This window comes from Microchirus variegatus (assembly GCF_963457635.1).
Source record: "Microchirus variegatus genome assembly, chromosome: 5".
Taxonomy (NCBI): Eukaryota; Metazoa; Chordata; class Actinopteri; order Pleuronectiformes; family Soleidae; genus Microchirus; species Microchirus variegatus.
In genome coordinates this window covers 7,057,890-7,082,827 of record NC_139806.1, presented here as the reverse complement: position 1 = coordinate 7,082,827, position 24,938 = coordinate 7,057,890, and the positions used below count along the sequence as shown (strand labels likewise).

The following is a 24,938-nucleotide window of genomic DNA, read 5'->3' as shown; positions in this document are numbered from 1 at the left end:
CTAATAACGCTCTTAAGGAATAAACGCAGCCAATCTCTGCTCCAGAGTATGACGCAAATTTGTATGTATTTCATTTATAGCAGTATCTCCTGTAAGCAACAAAAAAAAAGGCATCTACTTGGAGATCACAATCGATGGATTTACCATGTATTCTTAGAGGCACTGACACTGACTGATGATCAACCAAACCCACAAAAAATATTTGAAAGTATCTGAAAATGGTGGAAAACAAATAACAAAACTATGCACTCCAATAAAGGGTGTAGGTAGGTTCGTGTATATCTGGAGAAAACCAGATTGTCGCTACCAATATCAGAGACAGGACAGAGGCGAGGGGTTACACCCTGGACAGGTCCCATAGACCAGGGGTTCTCAAAGTTTTGATACCTGAGGGTCAATTTAGGAACCCAACATTGGACTGAGGGCCGCCAAAGGGAAAAAAAAGAAAAAAAACTGAAAGAAATCCCATTTGTAATAACTATGGCGTCCAAAATTTGAAAAAACCGACATTCTATACTACATTGTCCAAAATGTGACAATTTTTTTGAAAAAAAAAATTTTGTCCAAAATTTGACAAAATGTCATACTATACTGTGTCGTTCAAAATTGTACAATTTTTTTGGGAAAAACGATTTTGGTCCAAAATTTTACAAAAACGTTGTACAATACTATGTTGTCCCAAATTTGACATTTAAAAAAAAAATTTTTTTCCCAAATTTGACAAAAATTACATATGCCGTCCCAAATTTGACAATTTAAAAAAAAAAAGAATTTGGTCCAAAATTTGACAAAAACGTCATACTATATTATGTCGTCCAAAATGTGACCATTTTTTGGGGAAAAAATTTAAATACCAAAATTTGACAAAAAACATCATACTATACTGTGTCACTATGACATAGTAAATACAGTTTACACTTATTGGTCTGTATCCAGTAATGGCCAATAAATATTTAACAAGCTTAGTAGCTCCTGGACTAAAACTATCAACTGTAATTAATTGCGGGCCGGCAGAAATGTTTCTGCAGGCCGCCAATGGCCCCTGGGCCGCACTTTAAGAACCAATGCCATAGACGAACAAACAACCATCCACTCTCACACTTACGGTCAATTTAGGGTGTCTGATTTGCCTAATCCCTCCAAAATCTGCATGTTTTTGGACTGTGGGAGGAAACCGGACAGCACCCGTCCACGCACGGGGGAGAACATGCACACTTCATGCAGGAAAGCACTTGCTCCGACCGGGGTCACGAGCCTAAATGCACTTTACGGCGTTATTTTATCCGATGCAGATTAAGGAAAAAATAGGGAAAAATGACCTCAGGACCAGAAGTCGTCATGGTGACCAAAGCCGGGTCCTAATGAGGTTAAATGTGAATTGCAGTTAGATTAAGTTTAAGTTAATCTGGTTTTGGTTAAGGGTTGGGAAACAGCTTCTATCCAAATGAATGCAAGTCTTGTTTATCCATGTGTGTGTGCGCGCGCACGCATCATCAAGGGTTCCATGCAAATATGTGTGTGTGTGCACGAACACTGACATGTTCATTGAACAAGGAGCATGTTTAAGTCTGCATGAGACAGACTCCGTGTGTGTGTGTGTGTGTGTGTGTGTGTGTGTGTGTGTGTGTGTGTGTGTGAGCTTACCGAGGATTCTTAATAGTCTGACTAGCAGAGTGTGAGAAAGCAAAGTGAGGGAGAGTGAATGAAAAACGAGGTGTGTGCACGCGCGCGCGTGTGCATGTGCGTGCGTGTTTGCTTCTCGTGAAGGAATAAGCAGCTTAGTAAAGACCGTATTCTTTTTCCGAGTAAATCTCATTAATTTTAATTAGCTGTATATTTAGTCTGTCCACCTGGATTGACGGTAATTCCTTTATGTATATATAGCTTCTGGAGAGCAGAGCAGGTGACACGACGCAGGTAGCGATTATTATTATTATTATTGCCGTAGCGGCCCTCGCATTTGCATAACGCCCTGTTTCTGATTGTGTCGCGCTGCCGACAATGATATCGCACGCAAATGTGCGCTCCCCTTCATTTTCTTATCGCACGCTCTGTGTAGCACCGTGGCTCGTCCTTTTAAGCGCTCACATTTCATCAGTTTTCTTCTTCTTCTTCTTGTTCTTCGTCCTCCCCTCACACTCTACGCTGTTTTTCTTTTCATTTTCTCTCCGGTCTGTGCACCCCCATCATTAGCGTGCACTCGCTTCTTTCTTCCCCCTAACCCCTCCCTCTGGCCTCATGCTCTCTTACTGTATGGATTCCTCTTGTTCACGTGCAATGCCTCCTCTGTCTTTCTCCCTCGCCCTCCCTTCTTTCCCTGGTAATCAGCTTATCCTATGTGTGTCCAAGCCTCTATGTCTGCGTTCCTCCTCTCTTTGTTTCGGGGTTCATTCAGCAGGGAGATTAGAGATGCCTATTTGGTGCTTTTGTCTTCAAGCGGCGCAGCGGCGGCGAGCGAGCGATGGCCTCCTTGTCCAAAACCCCGCACCACCACCACTCATCATGGGTTAATCATACCTCGATGAAAAGCCCAGATTGATCTGCCCACCGGACATGCAAGTGTGCGAGTTTGACGCCTCAACCTGCATTGCAGTGATTGACTTGTTGATCGATCGTCTGACCTTTGTGCAACGCTCAAAGGAAGGTGTTATAGTCCCGGCGCTGATTATCACTGGTGAACATGTACAGTAGGTGTCTCTGGTGAGAGCGCAAGGAGAGCAGATTAAAGCAAATGAGATTATGTCACCGCTGTTCTATCAATAGAGCGCTGTTCTAGAATATATACTAGCAGCATTATCTCAAGCAGGCAAGCAGAAAAAAAAATCAATGGATTTACCATGTATTCTTTTACCAAGTATTCAAAAAATGTATGTATTTGATAAATATCTTTCAATATGGAGGCAATGACACTGACTGATCTTCAACCAAACCGACAAAAAAATATTTGAAAGTACCTGAAAACGGTGGAAAACAAATAACAAAACTATGAACTCCATTTTCTTGGCTGATATTGTCACAATTGTTATATAACTTGGGCAATAGATTAAACTAATACCCCAACCCTGACTTATGAATTGACTCATCATGAGCCTGAGCCCGATTTTAACGAAGGGGTGGATTTTACGAGTGTCGCTGAATGCATCACAGCCGAGCAGAAAAGTCGCCGCGAGCCACAGAGGAGACGAAAGAGCTCAGGTGACTTTTTAGGGCCTTAACTAAAGCACAGGCAAATCTATTTGTCTTCATCTTTTACTAGAAAAAAAAAAATAAAAAAAAAACTCCGTAACCCGCTAACATGATCATGAACCTGCACTCTTAGAAATAAGGGTTCCAAAAGGGTCCTTCTGCAAGGGCTGAGGTTCTACCTGGAACCAAAAAACCTTTCCCAAAGAAAGGGTTTTTCAAGTTCTTGGTAACAATAATGGTTCCAGTAAGAACCATTTAGATCCAGAGAACCCTTTAAAACCCCTTTCCTGAATGAAGGATTCCTGGTGGAACCCTTTTAAAAAGGTTCTACCTGGAGCCAAGAAGGGTTCTCCTATGAGGACAAGCCGAAGAACCTTATATGGTTCTACTTAGCACTTTTATTTCTAAAAGTGTGGCTTCACGTCATGGCCTGAGGAAGGTGGCGCTAAATCTGAGTTTGGGCTCTGAACAGAGATTCAAAACTCTTTATATTTGTTGTGTGTGTGTCAAAGTTTGTTAAAATCTGGTTTTCCGTCCGTCATCTCTTCACGTTCACGAACAATCCCACACATCCCGCAATATTATACCGAAATTTATGAAACTTGAATCCAACCCCGCCAGAAAAACCCTGACATTCAGAGCCTTTGCTGCCGCTTGTTCAGCCACGTTTTTGTCAGTTGAGCCGGATTCATAATCCGTTGCTCGACACTCTCGATAATTGTCGCTCAACAAAACTTAATGAGTCGCGTAACGTTTGTAAATTTATGCTCCGGCAAAATGTTCCAATCGTCTCCGTGTAACCGCACACTGTCCTCCTCGTTCAGCCGCTTCACGGCATGTCATTCTGATCGCTGCCATCTGCGTATTTATCTGTGTCAAATTCTGGATTTGAAAAAATGCTGTTGAGGGATTTAAAATCAACTTGTACAAAACATAACTCCACTACACTACTTTTGTCCATTTCTTTTTCAGGACGGTTGCCATAAACCAGGGGTTCTCAAATGTTTTGATACCTGAGGGCCAATTTAGGAACCCAACATTGGACTGAGGGTCACCAAAGGAAAAAAAACCCAGAAAGAAATCCCATTTGTAATCATTTTAATGACCAGATTGCAGTTCTACAGTTTAGCGTTAAGTAATATAAGTGTTAATATAATAACGCTTAATAATTTACTGGGTAATTACCCAGTATTTTGGCCATTGTTCTTACCTTCTAATTACAGGTTAATACCAAGTAACACATTTCTGTTACCATATATTTACTGGGTAAATAGCTAGTAATTGGGGGCTGTAGCTACCTGCTTATTACCAGCTTATAACCCAATAATACACTAAAATTCACCATATAGAAACCAGGTAAATACCCAGTATTTTTGTTTACACTTATTGGTCTGTATCCAGTAATGTCCAATAAACTTTAACAAGCTTAGTAGCTCCTGTAATTTATTGCGGGCCGCCAGAAATGTTTCTGCGGGCCGCCATTGGCCCCCGGGCCGCACTTTGAGAACCAATGCCATAAACAAACCAGCCATAGCGCACCTTTTACTTTTGAAAACTGAAGCAGCGTTCAGCATAAGAGTCCTCTGTTTGTTCCAACCCGTCATCTCAGCATGATGCGTAATAATTACTAGACAATATGCCATTAAAGGTGTCAAGCGAAGGAGAATAAATCAGGCTTGAGAAAGAAAACAAATGATAATTGCGATAAACATCAGCGTCTGTACTGGCAAATGTCCTCTTATTTTTTGCAGGTAGGCGGCCAACAGATAAGTCACCAGAGATTTCTTTGGAGACACCACATAAATTTGCCTTTCTTTAATGATTAAACACTATGTAAAGTATTACGTTGTAAATCATTTATAAAAAAACAGATATCCCGGCAATGGCTGGTTTACCATATTTGAATAACATTAGTTGTTTCAGAAATGTTACATTGCGCATAAATCTGTAGATAGTAAGTCATCTCCAAAAAAAAAGGGTCCCTGTGTAACACTTTTGGGAAACACTGCTGTAGAGCACCTGTAGAGCGCTGCCAACCTCAGCCAAGTGTAATTGCAGTCCACACAGAGTGCATTCCCATTTCACGACTTGCACACGGTGCAGAAAAGTCTAAATTCACTACAAGGGTTTTACGCTCAACTCGTCTTGTCCGCGGACACTTCCACCACCGCACTCCTTCTTCCCCAGCAGTTACAATAGCTGCTGCAAACTTCAGCGAAAAAAAAAAACCACACGTCATCGTTTTTTTGTTGCCTCCCAGGAAAGACTCATAAAAGACGACCTTTTCCACTTCAATGAAAAGTAAACCCGTTCTGTGTAGCATCAGGTCTAATGATCCTACACCCGCCCGCCGTTGTTCTTGTTGATAATGCAGCCTCCCAAATTCCACTCCCTCGCTCGCTCGCTTTGCATTGCGCGCATGACAAATCCAATCCGGTTGCAAATTGACGACGAAAAACGCATACACCAAATGCCAGGTACTGTATTATGCAAAGGGCATTTCAATAATACAGACTGCGTTTTAATAGCAGACGCATTCGGGGAGCGTTGTAGTCGCGGCGTTGTGTAGTGTGACTGTGCAGCGGTGCAGTGACACTGTAAATGAACTCCACTGAGTCACTGTGACACTATACCAAGATTTTGATTATGCTAATGTCAATAAATACATTAAAAACTATGTGGATAGATAGATAGATAGATAGATAGATAGATAGATAGATAGATAGATAGATAGATAGATAGATAGATAGATAGATAGATAGATAGATAGATAGATAGATAGATAGATAGATAGATAGATAGATAGATAGATAGATAGATAGATAGATAGATAGATAGATAAAATGAAATATATATAGAGAGAGAAACAGAGAGATCAGAGAGCTACTATCTCTACAAACACAACACAAGTGACGTAATTTTCGATCAATATTCGATTTACAATCGAGATTATATATATATATATATATATATATATACATAGGTATGGCCATACATGGTGACATAAGAGGTACAGTGAGTGTGTATGGGCAGTGATATCTTCAGCAGAAAACAAACTACAGGGAGAATTCCCACGATAGATCACAGGTGTATTAAAATGCCTTTATGGGATCAGTGATAAGACGCCCTCGCAGACACACACTCACCCACCAGCTGAAGTGATGGCATCATCAAGAAGACGTGATAAACAAGAGCATTCCTCCACTCTTTTTACTGGTGGAGCTCCTGTGCTTGGGGAGAACCCTCAGCGCGCACACACACACACTCGAAAAAAAGAAAGAAAAAAAACACACACACAAACGCTGCGCTTCACAGCCTTGAGCGTCTGTGTCGTCCGACCAATACAGTATCATAGCTGCAGTTTCACACGGCTCCATGATGGGGTTTATAACTAACAGATACACCTTTCCAGGAAGGCCCTCAGTCTGACTGACCAGCCATGCGCCAATGACAGGATGGGTGATTTTTTTTTCTCCCCCCCCCCCCAAAGCAATCAATTAAAACAACCCCACTGGAGAATTCAAGCAGATAACGGAAGAGCAAAAGAGGAGGCAGGGTAGGAGCTGCGGAGAGTGAAGGCTCTGATCAAAGGAAGAGCCAGTTTGAGTGTGCGGCGCGATAATAAAGGGCTCTTGTTGAAAATGAGGTGAATTAATTCATTCCAAGGCCAGTGTTGTTGTTGCTGTTGTTGTTGTTGTTGGGGTTTTTTTGTTTAATCAGCGGTGTGTTTGTGTGAAGTGATGGTTTATTGCTGACAGCTCTGGAAACGCGCTGGGACCTCTAATTTTGTCGACTGCAGAGCGATGCGTCTTTTAAGCGCAACCTGAGAGCGAGCCGAAAGAGTGATACCGCTAAACATCAAGAGCACTTCTCTCTCGAAAATCTTGCATTCGCCGTTGTTATTATGACGGTAGAAAGAAAGCACGGATGGATCTGCTCTGATGTCGCACGCTGCCTGCAAGTTAGGAGGACTGGGTGTGTGAGATCGGGCCTCACGCTGATGAGGTCTAATGGAGACTTATTCGGGTGCTCCAGATTCCTCCGATGATTCTGTCTCGCCGCCGCCGCCGCATTTTTAATTCCGCTTAATTTAGCCCCGACGACAACACTTATCAACACCACTCGTGCCTTGTCGAGCAGCCGCGTTTGTCTTGCTGCCACTCACCGCACATGTGATGTTTGAGCATGTCTTTGGAGAGAGATACAGCGTATAAAGACGCGGCAAAACGGGCGTAACTGTGTCGTGCAAATCATCCCAGTGGGGTCTGGTGCTCATAGTTAGAGCTTTGTCGGGGAGTTTAATCAATCAGCCACAGCGCCTTAATTAATCGGCATGATGAACAGGAGAAATAATTGGTTTTCTGCCAGATGTGAAATTCCGTCGCAAACAAATGCCGACCAATCGGGATCCAGTTTATAATCCCAAATGATGGGGATGACAAAAACACTTAAAGGATCAGAGAATAATAACACCCACAAGACAAAAGGCGCAACACAGCTTTGGATTATACATTCTGCTAAGAGATGGTTGTTTTGAGGTTTGCGTTGTTGTTCTTGCTGTATTTTAGACGTCGACAGGGGGAACGCGTCTTTCGGACGCGTCTGTCATTACTAAGCAAACGAAACCCGTGAATGTCTAAGATGACAGCGAACATCGATGTAGCCCTGCTGCATTAACATTAAACCAAGAAATACATGAACACCCTATCTCCTGCCTTGCTGCCCGATGAAGAAAAACTCGCTATCCTTGAAATGCAAAGAAAATGCAGTAAATGATGATGTGAAGTAGCTTATTTCAGAGTGGATAAAAAAAAAACAGTTTGGCCTACTTTTTTGGCCCTCGTATTCAAAGAGGCTCTGTAAGCTGCATTTGAAAAAAAAAAAATTTGTGTGTTTTTTTTTTGGTGCAACTGCAGAAAAAACATTGAAATATATGTGTGTTACAGTTCCATTGCTTTCATTTTTTAAGTGCATCCGTCTCGGTTTATTGGTTGAAATTGAATACACAACATATTAACGTGTGTTGGTATAAGTGTGCGCTCACTTTTATTGTTTTGTATCTTTTGAATAAGCCTTTCATTTTGTACTGTACTTTATGCAAGGGCCTAGCTTAGGGAATTGATGTTTTGACAACAGCCCAAATGGACGTGTGCTCGGCATTGTGAAGCGGAAGCTTACAACACAAAACGAAGAAGAACATCGCCCACCTTTGTAAAGCAGGTGCATAAACCTAAAGACAAAAAGAAGGAGGAAATGAACAAGGAAGCGTTTTTGTGTTATGTAACCATAGTTCCCAGACACTCTTGGGGAAAGGCAGGTTGGTGGATGAGTCCTCTGTGCACAAAAGACACAACATGTGACAGCCCCTAGGTGAAACTATGTCGTGGATAGAGATCTTGGGTGCACAATGATCTTTTTTTTTTTTTTTTAAACAGACATATTGCTAATTAATTGGCATGATCAGTGTGAGGAAAAATTAATTGGACCCCCAGATGTTGCGGAATGAATCTGCAGAAAAACTAATGAGCGGAATCTGGTTCTCCACTAAAGCAGCAGATGTCATTACCTACAGCTCACCCTGACAATACCGATCTTCCTCACTCAAAATCAGACAGCGTTACACCAGCCGCTGAAACAAATGGAGAAGCAGCGGAGCCGGTAAATAGCCAGGGTCGAGATTGGAAACCACTGGTTTAGCTCTCTGCCAGCAGAGCCAAAATGGAAAAATAGCTTAGGCCTCTTATTAATGTCACAGTGGCTAGGCGGTAATTCCCCCAGGCTCTCTGTACCTCGGCTTGTTAATGAGTCACTGCTTATCAGTCAGCCTTGTTAACAGGCAGTGGCCTCCCATCCAAACCGCCTACTGCTATTGTATGCTAGCCACACTGTGTATTAGCCAAATGCTTCTCCATCTTGGCACACAGGAAGTCGCAGTAAACAACAGAAGCACACACACAGGAAGTGGGCGTGGAGCCAGCAAGAAAGAGCAGGTCGAGTGGGAAATTAGCCTATTCTGTTGTTGTGTCAGGGTTAAAAAAATGAAGCGCGCACATGCGGAGCGACTCCCGCCTGTAAATCTAACCGCGCCGCGACTGATCCGCGCTGCTGCCATCCTTTAATCCTTCTTTGCCTCAGCTGGAAGAATCAGGCTTCATTCAGTCATTCTGAGCAGCGAGGCACTTGTTGCGCGGTAAATAAACTATTCGACGCATTTCTTGTTGTCGCGAATACAGTCTCCCAGGTTCCTGGGGGGTCAGCGTCCTGTGGAGTCAGGTGGCTGATTGGATGCCCACGTACGGCGCGCCGCTCACAGACCCTGCGCACTCGGCTCCGAGGTAAGTGGGTCAAGCTGCACAGAACCGGGGCGCAGCCGGCCAATTGCATGCCTAATCTGTGCCCTTCTGAGAGGCGCTTTACAATCCGCATGGCTGCACATCCAGCTGTGGAAATGGATATGTCGACTGGCACGCAATTAGTGTCTGCTACACTCGCTCTGAGGCAGCCTAGTCATACATAAATCCCCCCCCCCAAAAAAAAAAACATAACAGACAGTGACTCCAAATTCAAAAACGATGGAGAAGATGGGGCTGCCACTCACGGAAAGTTTATGAACTACACCGCATTCATGCAACGACACACAGAGAACATACCTGAACCCGTTTGGTTAATTTTCACACGTCAGCAACAGGTGGAGATCGATAGTGAAAGCAGCAGCAGCTAAGTGACAGCGGTGGAGAACGATCGCGTGACGAGAAGAGACAACGAGGCGACAATAACGGACGCTACATGCTTAAAATAGCCACCAATAGCCTGTGTGACAGAGTGAACTAACCGTGGCTAATGTACACCTGCACACCTGTCGTTCACACAACGTCTTCTTTGCTTTCAGATGTGTATGTTTGAACGCTTCTGTGTCGCTGATCCATCTATTTCTCCTCCTCTGGTGGAGACATTTTTGAGAGGGGAAGTGAGGCTTTCTGACCCATAGCTGCAGCTCGCAGGTATCGCTAAGATATCAAAATGCTACGAGCTGCGTTCTCGGGCAGATGTAACTGGGTGGCGCAACAGACCAAAACACTGCAAATACATGTTTAAATTGTGAATACGTTTGTCATTTCGAATGACGACTTACAATTAGTGCTGTCAAACGTTAACGGCATTAATGCATGACACGTTTCCATGACAACCGACCGGAAAAAGAAGCGCACATGACGTCATGTTTACGTGACTCCCGCTTGTTAAAATGAGTCTCTAAAGTAGTGCTAAACTTTAAAACAGAGGCACACATACGCAGTAACACGGGTACGCTGGTTATTTGTAGCGCTGCTCTTTTTGTTTAATAAACAGACCGCTCCAGTTCCACTGTTAGCGCGCAACCGGCGCTAAAAGGAGCTAACACAGCTAACGGAGCTAACTGGTAAACGGTGCCCGGACTCCGGTGTCGCGGCGCGTAAACATGGCGTCATTCGCGTCTTTTTCTGGTCAGTCGTCATGGAAAAAGAAGCACTACTTATAATACATGTCCTACCTATACACCCTTTAATCGCACATTGTACTTTTAAACCACCATGAAGTTTCACTGAGAGCTGATACAGCTTGTGTTTTTTTCACACTATGGTTCCCGAAGTTTACACGTCCATCCAAACAATGTGTTGATGATGTGACACTAAAGATGTTTAATGCAGAGGACCGTCCACTAATCCTCAAAACGTATGACAGGTGCTGAACTGGCGATGATGTCAAGTCTAAGCTCCTGAACCAATAATCGAGCGCTCCTGTCTTCTTCGGTGTTTGATGTAACTATTTCTCTTTCTTTTTAATAACTGAGCATCATTGCCAGATGCTGGGCCGACTCCACCTGTTTCGTAATATGATTCAACTCTTTGTCTGCACTTTAATTGTGTCTGGCAATGTTTACAATGGTTTTTTTTGCCCCAATTTAACAAGCATCGGATGCAGTGGAAAAGATGGTTGCGTCATGCAGCCTTGTTGGTTTATGTGTAATAATCACTCACTTGCTGTAACCTTTTCCCCTCACTTCCCTCTTCTGACGATGAAAAAAAAAAGACAAACAGTCTGCAATGTTTTTAATTCAAGAGCACAGCAGTGACGGGCAGAGCCGCACTTTGATGCCTCATCTGCTCTCACATTGATTTGCTGAGCTAATCCTTTTTTTTTCCTCTCTGATACATAACAGTGAATTATTTATGCTAAGTAGACTCTTGTGTTTCACGGCCTCTGAGTGCGGAGGCCTCGTTTATGACGCCATTATCTCACCGCCCCACCCTTCCTCCATCATCTGCTACTCAGAGGGATGGTTCGGGGGGTTTTTTTGAAGTGTGGTTGAATGCGGTATTGACACATTATTGATATCGACTCGGCCGAGCGCGTTGCCGCAGGGCACCGCCGTTTCCACCAAATAACCTGGGAACTGGACATTAGCTTCCACTGATAACATGGCTGCCGGCAGGGACAGGAATAAAAAAAACGGTTTTCAGTAGAGGTGGGCGCTAGGTTAACGCATGACGCCGTTTCCATAACGACTGACCGGAAAAAGACGCGCATGACGTCATGTTTACGTGCCGTGACAACCGGAGTCCAGGCACCGTTGGGGTCGTACCATGGATGTATAATATGAACTGGATAGACCACCGTCCCCTCTGCCTTGAAGACAATTGTTTTACATGGTGGCCACTGTGGGTACTGCAACAGAAAACCCCATGGAGTCCAAAAGCAATTTTACCATTGACCGCAATAGTAAAAGAGACGCCTGTAAAAGTGTCCACAGGACACCTCGAGACATGGACACGGGCTTTTATAGATCTTTATATGGTAGCGACACTACTGCGCATGCTCTATGGGCCCTGTAACCCGGAAATAAACGCGGAAGTCAAAAACTTTTTTGGCATATGCGCTGGGTGAGCAGCTTCATAGGAATGAACGGAAGCAAGGGGCGGAGCTCTATCCAGTTCATATAATACATCCATGGGTCGTACCTATGTTCCCCGGGTCCTATGTTCCCTGTTTTTCCCAAAAAAAGGTCCTATGTTCCCCAGAAAAAAGGTTTGATGTTCCCTGGTCACATACAAAGGGGGGAACATAGGACCCGGGGAACATAGGTACGGCCCTGGCACCGTTTAGCAGTTAGCTGCATTAGCTGTGTTAGCTGCTTTAGCGGTCTGTTTTATTAAAGGTAAAGAGCAGCGCTACAAACAACCGGCGTACCTGTGTACTGCATATGTGTGCCTCTGTTTTTAAAGTTTAGCGTTACTTTAGAGACTCATTTTAAAGGTGCCATATGTAAGAATATGGCCAAAAAGGTTACTACATTCAAATTCAAAATACTTTTAGGTTTTGTTTTCTGACGTAACTGGCAACCCGTGGTTGCTCGGCAGCTGAGACTCTACTGACTGCAATGATTGGTAGACGGCGGTAGGTGGCGCCACATGCCAAAACATGATTTCAAAACATAAACATGATTTGCAGTCTGCAAAATATTTTTTTTAATGCAAATATTTTGTCTGTACTGTTGTTGTCGGTGAGTTCAGTTTGTTATATGAACATTATTCCTGAGTCTCTGTGACATATTAGGAGGATTTTATGGCCAGTTGCTTTAGATTTATTACATAATGCACCTTTAACAATCGGGAGTCACGTAAACATGACGCCACGCACGTCTTTTTCTGGTCAGTCGTCATGGAAACGGCGACAACGTTAACGCATGACGCCGTTTCCATGACGACTGACCAGAAAAAGACGTGCGTTAACCGGCGTTAACGTGCCCACCACTAGATTTTAGCCACTTAGCAAAAGGCTCACCTAATAAAATGTACTTCTGCCTAAGACTAAGATACCTTAAGAAAATATAAGACACTTTTTCTGGCTGGAAACTGAAATTTGTAAACAGCTCACTGCCCTCACCAAACTCTATAGAGAAAACCACAGATTTAACATCACATTTCATGAGCGTTGTTGATCCGCTGCTGCCTCCATCAATAAGTTCAAACACGTATTTGTGTGAATTCTGTGTTTCTAATCCTTTATGTTGATTTACATAAAGATGCACAAGCAGTAGACCAGCAGCTCATGGTGTCCCAGCACTGATTTTTCTAAATGGACTTTGGTGTTGCAAACGTTTACTTCTTCCCCTGCAGGCGTGCCATGTTATCGATAAAAAAAAGAAGAAGCATGTGTCCACATACTGTGGTGTGCTCAGTGAAGTCAGTGATGATAATGTAGCAGTATCTCACACATCCTGCACTTAAAAACAAACGAAAAAAAAAAAGCCCTGAAGGATCCCTGTAACTGCTCTACTGCTGTGTCAACAGCACGGCCAATAAGAACAGACATAAGTGATGGAGCAGCGGTGTCGAGCTCACACACAACACAACACATTCCCCTCCGAAGCTGCAACATCACCGTTTTTTGTTCTGCAAACTATGGCACGGTGAACAAAAGATTCACATATAAATATGACTTCCTCTCGGCTGTCTCTTTGGCACCGATCTTGGCGCTGTGTATGAGGTCCCGGTAGAGCTCGGTCCCCGCTTTGCCAATGAGGAGAAAGTCTATAAATTGTCGGAATTTCTTGCACTAATGCCAATGAGACAAAGCCCTGTGCTTTTCTTGATGAAACTGTACCTTCGTGTTGATGATTTGTGTCTTCCCACGTTGCTTGGATTCTAATTCCAAACTTTATTGTCACAAAAGTTGCAAAAAAAAAAACGATTATGTGATTATGTATTTCTGGAGAAGGACAAAGCCTCGAGGATTTTACCACATGAAAGTCTCTGAAGTCAGCGCTTCGTCCCCATTTCCCCCCGTCTCCTCTCAACTTCACTCTTTGACGTGTTTTCTCATCTCCTGAACACTGTCAGACTTCCGGGGCCTTAATTACTTTCCTTGACTGACGTGATAATGTTAAACAGCGTCTAGGTGAAACCGAAGCAAGAATTGGTCATGCATGGTCAGGCCTCCTGCTGGGCACACCTTAATCAAATGTGACGTGTGTCTGAGTGCGAGCCAAAATCATTTTCAGGCCCAAATAACTAAGCGCTGCATGCGTTTCAATGAGAGGCTACACAGCCTGGGAGGGGGGTGGAGGGATGGGGTCAGCGATCTTACACGGGGAATTGATATTTCATCATCAGCACCTCAATCTGGAGATTGTTTTTGCGCATCGCTCATCTTCAACAGCTTCAACAGGCTTCTGTTTGCATTTGTCGAGCGGCAAACTCGTCCCAGAATGTTGGCACGGGCCACGTATTTTCACACTTCTTTACCGCGCTGACCAGTATGAGCTCACTGTTAACAAATCCTCACTCCCCCACACTTCACACACACACACACACACACACACACACACACACACACACACAAACACGCAGAATTACAAGCATGCATAATTCAAGGGAAAGTGGGAAACAGCTGATGTGGGTAAATCAAATGGAAGTACAGTAAATGTGTGTGTTTGTACAGTATATGTGTGTGTGTGCGTGTGCGTGTGCGTGTGCGGGCACTTTGTGCTGACTACACACGTGTGTGTGTGTGTGTGTGTGTACAGTCCATGCGTGGACTCATGCAAATGTATTCAGATTGGAGAAGCTGCGTGGGTGTGCACGAAAGCGGGCGCAAGGAATCCAGAGAATACATTACACGTATGCAAATCAGCGGACGTTCATTAGAAGCGAGTCGCTACCTGCCGCATCGCCAGCTCGCGCTCAGCAAAAACGCTCGACTCTCGCAATTAAATTTGCAAATGTAATGTAATGAAAACATGCCAATGGGAGTTTACCTGTGTCAATCAATTCTCTATGGATTAAAGGCCAATCACATTGCTACACTTGGCCGTTGGCTGCGGTTTGCCCTCTCTACGGGTTGCTATTGCCAGCCTACGCTCACTTCATCATCGGATCACCTCGTACCCGGGCCCAACATGGCGGGTTTGTCAGGTGTCGAGAACTTCCCCCACCCCTCCTCCTGTGTTGCTGTTTCCAGAAAGTACACGACAATCGCGGCTTATCCCCACGTTGCATGAGCACAGATAATGGCGTAAGACGGTGAGATGCTGAGCATGTCATTATGTAAAGAAAGGAGATAATGTGTGTGTGTGTGTGTGTCTTGAAGACGTTTCGCCTCCCACTAGGCTTCAAACCGTAGGACTGTGTGTTTGTGTGTGTGTGTGTGTTATATAATTAGGTAAAAAAAAACACCAACTCTTTCAGGCCTGGTCCTAATGACGAGGAAACCTCATTTCTGCAGCTGTAATTACAGTTTTGGGTTTGATTTAAGACGAATTGTGGTTGGGGTTAAGGTGAGGTGAACTGGTCGTGGTCAAAGGATAGGGATGGATGAAGCTCATCGGTTCAGCTGTCCAAAAGTCCCAACAAGTATAGCAACATAAATATGTGTGTGTGTGAGTGTGATTGTGCAGCTCTGCAATCACGTGAACGTCACACACACATTCCACACAAAAAACCAACAGACAGAAATTCCACTGGGGTCCCGGTAAGGTGGGGTTGTCCCATGCGCTTATTAACGGCTCTCCGGTTCCCTTGTCATAAAACAGGAAACGCTGAAAAAAGGCCTCAAGTCAACAGATAAGGGGCACAGCCAGAGACAGAAAGGGAGGGTCGCAGAGGTCAGGGGGGCCCCAGGGAGACGCAGGCGAGATAGAGAGAATGGGAGGCCGGACAGATAAAGAGAGCGAAAGTGGTGCTTACCGTAGGCGATGTTGCAGTGGACCGCGGCGGCGAATAGCACCGTCAATAAGCTGACACTCCATAATGCGGAGGGGGCTGATGGGAAGGCCATGGTCGGCTGCACAGATCCGCCCGTCTCACTGAATCCTCAGGAGGGCAGAGGAGCTCTGGACCGTCACCTGCAGGGAGAGGAGCAGAGGCATGAGGAAAACAAGCAGGCCAATACAGACTGGACACTGTAATTGCGTCCCCTTCCCCGTCCCCCCCCCCCCCTCACAAACGATCGGACCACCCACTACTCACGCATTACCGCGCGGGTAGGCCTATTCATCGATTTTACCCGCGTCTTACTACACTGACAAAGTGACCAATAGCAGGTGGTGAGAGGATGACAGGGAGCCTGAAGAGCAGACACGAGGACGGACTAATCTGCCGTTTCCGATCATTTTCATTGCAGATCATTCAAAAACGCAACTGGCCATAAAATCCTCCTAATATGTCTGAGACTCAGGAATAATGTTCATATAACAAACTGAACTCACCAACAATAGTACAGCCAAAATATTTGCATTAAAAAAAATATTTTGCAGACTGCAAAATCATGTTTATGTTTTGAGATCATGTTTTGGCATGTGGCGCCACCTACCGCCGTCTACCGGTCACTGCAGTCAGTAGAGTCTCAGCTGCCGAGCAACCACCTCACAAAACTAAAACCTAAAAGACCTCTGTATTTTGAATTTGAATGCAGTAACCGTTCTTGGCCACATTCTTACATATGGCGCCTTTAAAATCGACACGTTGTGTTGTCATAGTCTTGATAAGTGCTGGTAGAAGCACCCAAATTTTTTTTATAAAAATACAACACAATACATAGAAAGGACAAAGAATTCCATAGTGATATACAATATCAATAAAATTAAGTATACGGCCTCAGTTGTGGTCATATTTTAACAAAGTTCGCATCCGTCTAGAGTTCCACGCATGCCTCGTTGATCTCGTATTCCATTTTAGTGGCAGCGATTGATCTCACTAGATCCGCCCAAAGCAAGTGGTCGAAAATGTGACTGCACCAATGGACGTCCTCAAGCAGTAACCGCATGCAATTTTCCATGTTTGCCCGTCATTTTCTCCATTGTCTCTGTTCGATCAGAACAAGAGTGCACCACCAACTGGCGAACGTGCGGTCGACACGTCGGGTCCACGTAGAGTCAAACCGGATCGGTGCGTAGATTCCTCGGTGTAGGTCCGTGCAAACATGGGCGGATGAAACATCTGGCGTATCCTCGTGAAACCTCTGCACACAAAGCCTTTGAAAGGAGGGATCTGTACGAACAGGAACCAACGGAAAACCAGACTCTCTCTCTCTCTCTGTGTTTCCAAGTATAGCAGATTTTGGATCTCGTTTTGCTTGGCAACATTCACCACACCGTACACGGGAAGTGATTTGTTTTCCGGTCAAAGACAGATGGAGGCAGCAGCAGCAACAGTGCGCTAGTAAAGCGAGACGTCCTGCAAACGGGATGGAACATGACAGGAAACCAAAGAGCGTACAGAGGAAACGGGACATCGTCTTTCAGCTGCAAAACAAACTCCCGTTGTAAGACGTTTTTTGACCGATTGAAAATACCAAGTGCACTTAAGGCATGCACGTCCAAGTTGAAATGAAGTTGCAAAGACATCTTCTAGGGCGCTGCGTCACTTTTGTATCCACTCATATGGGAATTCGGAATAGTTTACAAAAATGACATCACGTTCAAGTGAAAGAGACCATTAACTCATCAGGAAAATGTTAACCGACGTTGTAATTCAAGTGAGGAATTGACTCATTTTCCCATAGACTTACTATATACACATCCTCCACCTTATTCTACATAACCTTATTTTAACCGTGTTACAACATGAATTAAGATATTTCCTACATAAGGTGTTCAATGTGTTCCCCAACCAGCAGAGTCGCCCCCTGGTGGCTATTCAATCTTGAATAGTTGCTAACATATTGACCTAATCTGGAAAAACCATGTGATTATTTTATCAGACGGATGTAAAAACCAGGAAATACACACACACAGGTCATGGTGGAAATGAGCAGCTTCATGTCATATCATCATCTTGTTTGGATGAAGGACATGAACGAGCTCCTCCAACTCATTGGAAAACAAAGCCCATGCATGCAGGAGAAGAAGGAAAGGGAGAGGAGGAAGAAGCAGAGAGATGCAAGATTAACACTGGCTCAGTCTCTCTCTCTCTTTTTTTTTATTCCATCCTTCCCTTCGCTCCTTCTCTCCCTAAAATAGCAGTATCCTGCGCCACAGTGCGCCCTCAGTCCATCTGTGAAAACGCTGCTTTATTGTCCCCGCTGAGTGGAAGCCGCGGATGGATGGATGGATGGAGTGTTGCCTGCGGGACAGGCGGGCGGTTAGGGCGGGGACAGTGGAGTGGAGGAGCAGCAGGGCTGGGTGGGGGGTGGTGGGGGGTGTGTGCATGGGCTGGGATGGGATGGGAAAAAGGGAGGAGGGGACAGGGAGGAGGAGGAGGAGGAGGGAGCAGTGTTTATTGTTGCTCCAGCCCTTCCTGTTGAGTGATCGCGAGAGAGAGAGAGAGAGAGAGAGAGAGAGAGAGAGAGAGAGAGAGAGAGAGAGAGAGAGAGAGAGAGAGAGAGAGAGGAAAATGAAAACAAAAACTGAAGCAAGTGCGTCTACGGGAGATAATCCGGCGAGATTAAACACAAGGTGTCGTAATCGGATCCAGTAATAATCACAGTCATGGGAATAATAACTATAATAATAATGATAATAATAAAAATAATAATCAGAGCTGTTGGTACATGTATGCACCTACATCGATGCGTCGGAGCGCGCGGGAGCGCAGTCTCCAGCTCGGAGCGCGTTTCTCTCACCACTTCCACAAATGTGCGATATAGTGATGGGATGAGATTTAGAGACTCTGCTGATGCTGATGCTGCTGATGCTGATGCTGCTGATGCACAGCGCGCAGTTTTATTTGCAGAGCCGGGAGAAAGGAAAGGGAAGGAAAAGAGGAGGAGGATGAGGACGAGAGGAAGAGAGGGAGAGAGGAGTGTCGGAGTGGGGGACGGGGACGCGCAGGCAGCCCGACAACAAACCCACATATTCTGAGAAGATGATTAAAATAAAAAAAAACACTGGGATTACGCAGCTCTTCCCCCCTCCTAACGGATTACACACACATACCCAGAGTGCGCGCACAGACAAATTCCGGGAGACTGAAAAAGCGTCAGCAGTGACAGGTGTCTCCTGTCCGCCCTACAGGCTCCACACTAACCCTGGACAATAGCACACACACACACTGCAACATCAACACACACACACACACACACACACACACCGTTATATTCCTCCTCCGGAGTGTGGAGTGTTGGTGTCGCTCTCTCCAGTTAAGGTTTCCTCTCCTGTGAAGCGCAGCAGTCGCTTGTCCGGAGCCTCCTTTAAAACGCTTTTTTATCGACTTTCTTTGTTATTATTATGTCCTCAGTTCCTTGGCCTGACTCCTTTGTTTGTCTTTGCTTCTTTTTTTTTCTCTCTCTCTCTCTTTTTGCTCAGTTTCAGTCGGTTTGTTGTGTCTCTATCCGGCTCCTGCGCTCGCTCTCCACGGCTACCGTTCACTGCAGCAAAAACAGTCTGTCTGAAAGACACAGAGAGAGAGAGAGAGAGAGGAGGGGACAAGGAGGGAGGGAGGGAGAGAGAAAGAGAAGGAGGGAGGAGGAGGAGAGGGGGGTTTAATACGATTTGGCCCGAACCACTGGGATAACAGGGCCAGAGCAGGGACCTGGGACTGGCAACACCAATAAGGAGTAGATAAAAGTGTGATCTGACCAACAAAAAAAAAAAAAAAAAAAATCACAATAAAACTCCTCAGTGAATAAATCTTGACCTTATCAGACTTTAAATGGAGCAACTCATGTGGTTAAAGTTGACTGTAAAACCCCTCCCTCTCCCTCTAATTGCTGCACTTAATAGCCAATAATTACATTATTGAGTATGTGTGTCCACCAGAAATCCTTCTGAAGATTATAGACACACACACACATTCTTGTACTTGCTGCATACTGAGGACTGGGTTTCTGACAATTACAAATATCTACTTCATGAATGACATCTACAAAGAACTACTGGTTGCAGTACCATTTTTTTTTTATGTCATCCAAAATTTGAAAAAATCTTTGACAGAAAAAATTTGACCCAACATTTGACAAAAACGTCATACTATACCATCATCCAAAATTTGAAAAAAAAATTTGACCCAAAATTTTTTGTCCAAAATTTGACTAAAACGTCATACGATACTGTCGTCCAAAATTTGAAAAAAAAAAAATGTACCCCAATTTTTTGGTCCAAAATTTGACAAAAACGTCATACGATACTATGTCGTCCAAAATTTGAAAAAAAAAATTGACCCCAAATTTTTGGTCCAAAATTTGACAAAAACGTCATACGATACTATGTCGTCCAAAAGTTGAAAACAAATTTGAAAAAAAAAATTGGGTCCACATTTTGACAAAAAAGTCATACTATATTATGTCGTCCAAAATTTTAATTTTTTTTTTTTACATATTCAGTAAAGCATGTTATAGCAACCTAAAGAAGTGACTTGAATGAAAACAAAGTGAGGACCGGCCAAAATGTCCCCACTCCGTAAAAATGACCTCACTTTGTTGGTTAAAAACCCTCACTGGTCCTCAGTATGCCGCAAGTACAAGAACACACACACACACACACACACACAAATCCACATAACTACTGCTTAATCCGTGGGGTTAACATTCAACAAAAAAAATGATGTGGGCTCATTAATGACAATAAGATATAAGAGATGTGCGAGCTGCTGAGGTCACGAGAAGTTGATAGTCACGCTTCTAATGTTTCTTATCGTGGAGATTATGACAGCAGCGCTTTTTTTTTTTTTTTTTTTTTCCTATCTCACAGTTTGGCCCTGGCTGCTCGTCACCGCAGGCTCCATCATTTGCTCTGTGGTAATGATATCAGCGAGAACTTGGCCTTGTGCGGCAGACTCCGTCTCACTGTGAGACACTGCTGCCTTTACTGTGTGTGTGTGTGTGTGTGTGTGTGTGTGTGTGTGTGTGTGTGTGTGTGTGTGTGTGTGTGTGTGTGTGTGTGTTTGTTCTAAACATGGCTTTTAAGGTGATAAAACACACACACACACACAGAGAGAGGGCATATTCTAAATGCAAATGTTTTTTAAAACTTTATCATGTGGTAAAAAGAGGTTCCCGAGGAACCAGGGAGGCAGATGGGGAGGAGGTTGAACTTGCCAGAGAGGATTAGGGATTAGTTTTACTGGTGGATTAGGTCCTATGTGTGCGTGGGGAAGGGTTAAACATGGATGGCTGCAGCCGCACGACAGCCCAGTCAGCAGCAGCAGCAGCAGCAGCGGCAGCAGCAGCGGCAGCAGCAGCAGCGGCAGCAGCAGCAGCAGCAGCAGCAGCAGCAGGGACACAAATGAAACCCAGGAGTTGGGATTGAAGGGGGGGGGGGGGAAAGCCATGTGAGGTTAGAGGAGCAACCAATCAGCTGATTTCCACAAAGGAAATGACTATAGCCACATGTTCTGTAAAGACGGAGCTGTCACGAGGATATTATAGTTCCATTAAATGTCACTTACGCGCGTAATAAATATATAACTAATCAAAACATATACGATTTGTCAACTCATTTGAAGAGTTACAGCAGTCAAAAAGGCCAAGGATAAGATTTTCAGTCTTTTCACTGACACAATTTACGTTAAATAAATTTAGAAGCTGGGAAAAAGAAAGAAGGTCGAGTCATAGTCGAGGTCACGAAACACAAGCAGGTTTTTGTCAGATGAAAACACGCTTTTCTTTCTACGCCACACTTAAATAAACGCTCAGGTCGTTCAGTTCAACGTTTAACAAGATCTGAGGTTTTTGTTGCAATTTTTTCGAGAGCGTCGCAACATTTCTGTAAATTGGATCTGTGTTATTATTATTATTTATGACCTTTTTTTATATACATGAAGATGAAATGAAGAAGAGACACAACTAACTAACTAACTAACTAACTAACTGGGCCTCCATGTTAAGGACCAAATTAACTAAACTGTAGCGGCCCTCGAACGGTTCCCAGAGAGGTCCCACTTCTGACTGAAACACATACACAACTGTGTATCTCTCCCTCCAGTTATATATATATATGTATATATATACATAGATATATATGTATATCTATGTGTATATATGTATGTATGTATATGTGGGTATATACATATATATATATATATATATATATATATATATATATATATATATATATATATACATACATACATATATACATACATATATATACACATACATATACATACACATAATATGTGTATGTATATAAATATACATACATACATACATATATATATACATATACATACATACATATATACATATACATATGCATACATACATATACGTATATATATATATATATTTATACATACATACATATATACATAGTCCGAAATAACACTGTGTTACTTCACCGCAATCCCCTTTTTGTCCTTTCGAGCATCCGCGACCAAATGTTTTGCTGTGAGGTTTTTTTGGGAAAAACCATTCATAGTTAAATGAAGTTGGAACAAACAAGTTATGTGGACACGAGGCTGTTTGTCAACAAAGACAAGTGTTAGAGCTGCTGATGACGACTGACCTAGATGAGTCACTGTATCACACTTTGACAGTAACTTACTCACTTACTGTAATTTTGACATTACTGATCTTTTTACTGTAAAATAAATGTACTGTCATTGTTTTTACAGTACTGGTTTCTTTACTGTAAAATAATAATAATAATTAAATTGATTTTTTTGCATATGGCAATACAGTACAGTAAGCGGTGTCATGTAACCTATTATTGTTAATGCCAAATAATAAGTGAAGTAATATAGTAACACTACACTAAGACACAGTTATAGTACAGTAATAAAGATGTAATATTATAGTATACATTTTTTTACATAATATTACAAAAAAATACCATCCCAAAGTCATATCCAGGTAACTTGGTAATGATAACTACTGCATCAGTGTCATACCTGATTTCTATGTCATAAAATATATTTTTGAAGCTATTACCTTGGGATTACTATGGAAATAAGATGATAATACATCCTATTACAACATAGTTTTACCATTTTTGGTACTGCACTGTAATTTTCGACAGTAATATTCTTGATTAGTAAAAAAAATAACTTGAATAAGCCTGGCCCAGTAAAGCCATGCAGAGCTATTCTATTATGTGCTTCTGCTCAAATCTGAATATTCAAGCAGTGACATTTGCACTTCATAGACCGGTCCATGTGTCACCACAGCAGTGATGTAAGAGTCTGTAATGCACTTTCGCTCCTCCATCCATTCAGAGCATCAGCGTCTAGAACAGCGTTCTCAGACAGCATCTCACTGTCATGGGGAGCTCCAAAACAAACCCTTTATAGATTATCCTGATCACTTTCAAAAAGCCACATTTATCACATCCGTCATCTCTGCCGGGACTCGAACCCGGAGCCTCTGGATTAGAAGTCCAGCGCGCTATTCCATTGCGCCACAGAGACCGAGGCACAAATAAACCGATCGAAAGCGGGTTTATACTCCCCTCTCCCCCTCTCGTAGCATCCTCTGCATCCCTCAGCATCAGGACCGCAGCCGTGTGGTTATTCCCGCGCCGGCCGGTAGGGGGTGCTGCCGCGACTACACTACAGCGCTCTACAAGAGTCCTCTGCTCTCGTCGCCAGTGCTTTACCCGCGCGTTATCTCGTTAAAAACATCGTAATGGTGATATTATCTGAGCGCAGGAACAAAGGCACAGTGCAAATACATCAATAACTTTGAAGCAGAGTAGTAGAAATGATGCTGCTGCTCACAGGGAAGAGATCCAGTCAGCACAACATGGTTCCCTTATTTCCCTCAGTCTCCTCTTATAATAATAATTAAAAAAAAAAAACAATGGAAGGGATTTCAACTACTTCTTTTCAAAATGAGACAGATATCCATAATGACTTCTTCATTTACCCACGTTTGTCGTGTCACACGTCCAAATCCATTCATGCGTATGTATGAAAACTATCAGTTTGGAGATATTTTCAGATACAGATTAGACAAAAAATGTAATTCCAACGAGTGCAGATTGCAGGAGATTTACATTCATACTGACCTGGAATATTGGATAATCAAAATGAGTTGTGGGAAGAAAAAAAGAGAGATTTCCTGTTGTTTTTGGTCACTGTGCTCTTCAACATCGCTGATTAATGTGAAGGACATTCTTGGTAACATTGAAAATTATGTTTATTTTTATATTTTTATTGGTAGAGATAGACAGGGCTGCAACAAACGATTAAAACCTTGATTAATCGAGTACTTGTTTATTCTCTTAAATGTCAAAAACCTGGAAATGACGATGCAAAATTTGCAAATTTAAGGATTTCTTTGAAAAATCAAAATTTGTTCTATTTATTGGGGGGAAAAACACTCAAATCTATTATCAAAACAGCTGATGATTCATTTAGTTATTAATTAACTAAATACCAGTCAAAATATTTTATGCTTTCGTACCTTTCTGTCACCTTCTCCTGCTTTTTTCCCCACACAATTTCATTAATTCAAATAATTATAATAAAAACCATAAAAAAGAAAGTGCTCAACATTTCCATTTGCATTTTTCCTGCACTAATCCTCTAGTTCACTTCTAGATGTTCTAGATACAGTTACATGTGTGTGTTATGACAAACCTGAAAGGGGCGTGGCTCGATAAAGTGATGTCATTAGTCCTGCAGGAGGGACGACGTCGTGGGTATCTGGAATGACAACAGCGGATAGGAAGAACAGCAATGTGGATGAATGGAAGAGTCAGGGGAATTTACAGAAATGTGTCACACACATCCAGACGAGTGAAGAAATAAATAAATAAAACAGTTTGCTATGTATAGTGTGTGTGTTTGTGTGTTTGGACTGCAAACAAATGAGCACTTCCTCGTCCATCACAGCAGTCG

At 43.2% G+C, this 24,938-nt stretch overlaps 1 protein-coding gene across 1 annotated transcript in view; it reads right to left on the bottom strand.

Annotated features, from left to right (window-relative positions):
- cadm3 (cell adhesion molecule 3) overlaps positions 1–19,430 on the bottom strand; it is a gene marked incomplete at its 3' end in the record, with an annotated part of 141,219 nt that extends 121,789 nt beyond the window's left edge. The window contains exons 1-2 of the mRNA XM_083890478.1: positions 19,251–19,430; positions 15,909–16,066 (exon numbers count right to left, since the gene is read on the bottom strand). Coding sequence (XP_083746604.1) covers positions 15,909–15,999 — 91 coding nt within the window. The 5' untranslated portion in view covers positions 16,000–16,066; positions 19,251–19,430. The remainder of the gene's footprint in view (positions 1–15,908; positions 16,067–19,250) is intronic.
- Between the last annotated feature and the right edge of the window lie 5,508 nt (positions 19,431–24,938).